General features: G+C 40.0%; 1 protein-coding gene across 1 annotated transcript in view; it reads left to right on the top strand.

The window, feature by feature from the left end:
* The window catches only part of LOC138014598 (endothelin-converting enzyme homolog), a 39052-nt gene that overhangs the window by 35845 nt on the left and 707 nt on the right, over window positions 1-2500 (top strand). Inside the window, exons 21-23 of the mRNA XM_068861724.1 lie at window positions 1-4; window positions 115-191; window positions 1218-2500. The exon at window positions 1-4 is cut by the window's left edge and continues 92 nt beyond it; the exon at window positions 1218-2500 is cut by the window's right edge and continues 707 nt beyond it. Of these exons, the coding sequence (XP_068717825.1) occupies window positions 1-4; window positions 115-191; window positions 1218-1317 (181 nt within the window). The 3' untranslated portion in view covers window positions 1318-2500. The remainder of the gene's footprint in view (window positions 5-114; window positions 192-1217) is intronic.

Below are 2500 nucleotides of genomic sequence, written 5' to 3'. Positions count from 1 at the left end.
AATGGTGAGTTTTGCTTGAGATAGCCGAGTTACTCGGCTTTTTTGCGCTGTGCGTCTGATAAAATCTTTTCGTTGAATATTCCCTCGTAAAACTTGTTTCCATGTTTCTTGCAGCCGTGGTGTAGCCTATTCTCAAAGAAAAAAGCTCTATTCCAGCTTGAATATGATGTTCACTCTTATCCAAAGTACAGGTAAATACTGCTTCATCTTCACTACTGCCTTTTTATTTGTGTTAAAATCAAGGGCAATTTAATTTTTTTACTAAGTCCTCAACAAAAAAGGTAGTAGCCAAAACGTGGGGCCGGGGTCAGGGTGTCTTTTTTTCCCAAATTTTGTTTCATTTTTTGTCGTCATTCTCGTGTACTGTTATATTCGAATGACTGTCATTTACGGTGGCAATTAGTCAAATAAATTGAGGAACCTACGGAAGCTATAAAAGCTCTTAAGGGGCATTTTAGTTTTTCTTAAAATCGTACTTTGTTTTTCTGTCTTTCCGAAAATCGAAGTTTGTTGTTCGAAATTAAGAGAATTTCCGAAATTGCTAAAATTGGAGTTTATGGAATACACGCCAACAGCCAGAGTCCCATCAAAATATTCACTTCGTTAAAAAAAACAACAACAACAGAATCACAGTTCCACGATGATCGTCGCAGTCATGCAACGTTCTTTTTGCTTGTTTGTTCGTGTTGTTGTCAATGTTTTTGTCTGCGAGTTACCACAAACGGTTTGTAGTAAAGTTAGTCGCACAGTAACTTGCTAGCCAATTCTATGCGGACTATGTTCTGTTTCGTTTTAATTGTATTGCGGAGATGTTTCTTACGAAGTAAACATTAAAATGTGGTTTTAAAATGTGGAGCTAAGCGAGTTTTCAGTGTCTCTAGGTGATTCGTACCTACGTACGAGGCACTACTTTAAGGCAAGATCACGCCACTGAGGATCCTGTAGATTTTCAGATTTTTATTCGTACTAGCTGCTCGATCGATATGTCGTTGAACTAGTCGACTGAAAGGAAAATATTACAGAAGTAGATTAATGTTTTGGAATGCCGGCGATAGGCTAAAAGAAGAATGCAACTGATTGAAGAATGCAACAAGAAAATGTAACAAGCTTGTTTTTTTTTTTTTTCTTTTCCTTTTTTGTCCTCTTTAATCCTGTGTATCAAGTTGAAATGTTATATACCGACAGAAGCCTATCCGCTATATTTTCTTTATTTGCAGGGTGATTGGTCCTCTGTCCAATTTTGAGGACTTTTCGCAGGCATTTAATTGCCCAATGGGAAGTACCATGAATCCTTACGAGAAGTGCGCTGTTTGGTGATCCAGTCCACCAACCGTCAGCAGCTATAAATTGGCTTTGGTGGCCGATTCCACAACGCTTTGTAAATAACCAGCTGTTTCTATCCAAACAGTTGGGTCTCTTAACACTTAGTCTGTTTAGTGTACATGAACTGGGCCCATCATTAGGGAGCTTAAGCACGTGCGTTTTTGAGACGCGGACGGCAACCGGAAGTGAGCTGTATCCCTTATAACTTGTCTTCAAACAACGACATTTACATTACTAAGTATCTTTTCTCCATTAGAGATGATTAATATAAAAATCTGGGAGACACCACTGCCCTGGCTCACGAAATGCCCTTTTCCGGTTGCCGTCCGCGTCTCAAAAACGCGCATGCTTAAGCTCCCTAATTGCCGCTTGGAGGAAGTATTTTGTTGGTTACCTTTAAAAGGAAATTCACTCCAAAAAAAAAGAGACTAACAGTAGGAAATCAAGTTTACAATGAAATTTTAAAAAAAATAAATAACAAGGATTTGTATCCGAAATAACCAAATTTCAGAATAGCCAATTTTTCTGTTCAAATTTCCGGGCGCTGCCATCTTGAGAAGTTATGACGTGTAACGTTTGCCCAACCTCTCTATGTTAGAACAGTACGGCAACCGAAAGACTTCACAACTTTTTAATTTGCGACGCCTGGAAAATTGAAAATTGAAAACAAGCGATCGGAAAAATTCTAAAACAAATTTTATCCTCCGCTTTCATGTTATTCTCAAGTCAGAGTGGAGGTTCCCTTGAAAGGTATCATCATATTTCTTATTCTTGTTAGTATTATTGTTAGACCGGCCTCTGAAAGGGGGATCTTTGTTCCCATTTTTGCTTCATTCGCACAAGACTGTCGTTTTCCAATCGGTCAGCCGAGGATAAAGTAGTGCATAGACATTTTTGCAGATACTGCGGCCATTTTGATTTCTATTGTTTCGAAAGACAAGACATTATGGGATGCTCAGGGGGAAAATTACTATGTATATGACCCCTGGGCGTCCCATAATATCTCGTGGGGGAGGAACGCGTGACGAAGTCCCAAAGCCTGGTTTTCATATGATCTGCAACGGTCTGCGACACGATCGCCGATAGGTCTGCGCCATGTCGCAGACATATGGAAACATCTGCCCCCGGCGTCTGCGGCGATCTGCGGCACACGGTCTGGATGATCGGGAATGTTGAA

The sequence above is a fragment of the Montipora capricornis genome, chromosome 8 (genome assembly GCF_036669925.1).
Source record: "Montipora capricornis isolate CH-2021 chromosome 8, ASM3666992v2, whole genome shotgun sequence".
In the NCBI taxonomy this organism is placed as follows: domain Eukaryota; kingdom Metazoa; phylum Cnidaria; class Anthozoa; order Scleractinia; family Acroporidae; genus Montipora; species Montipora capricornis.
The sequence above is the reverse complement of the archived record's forward strand: the minus strand, read 5'-3'. Positions and strand labels throughout refer to the sequence as shown.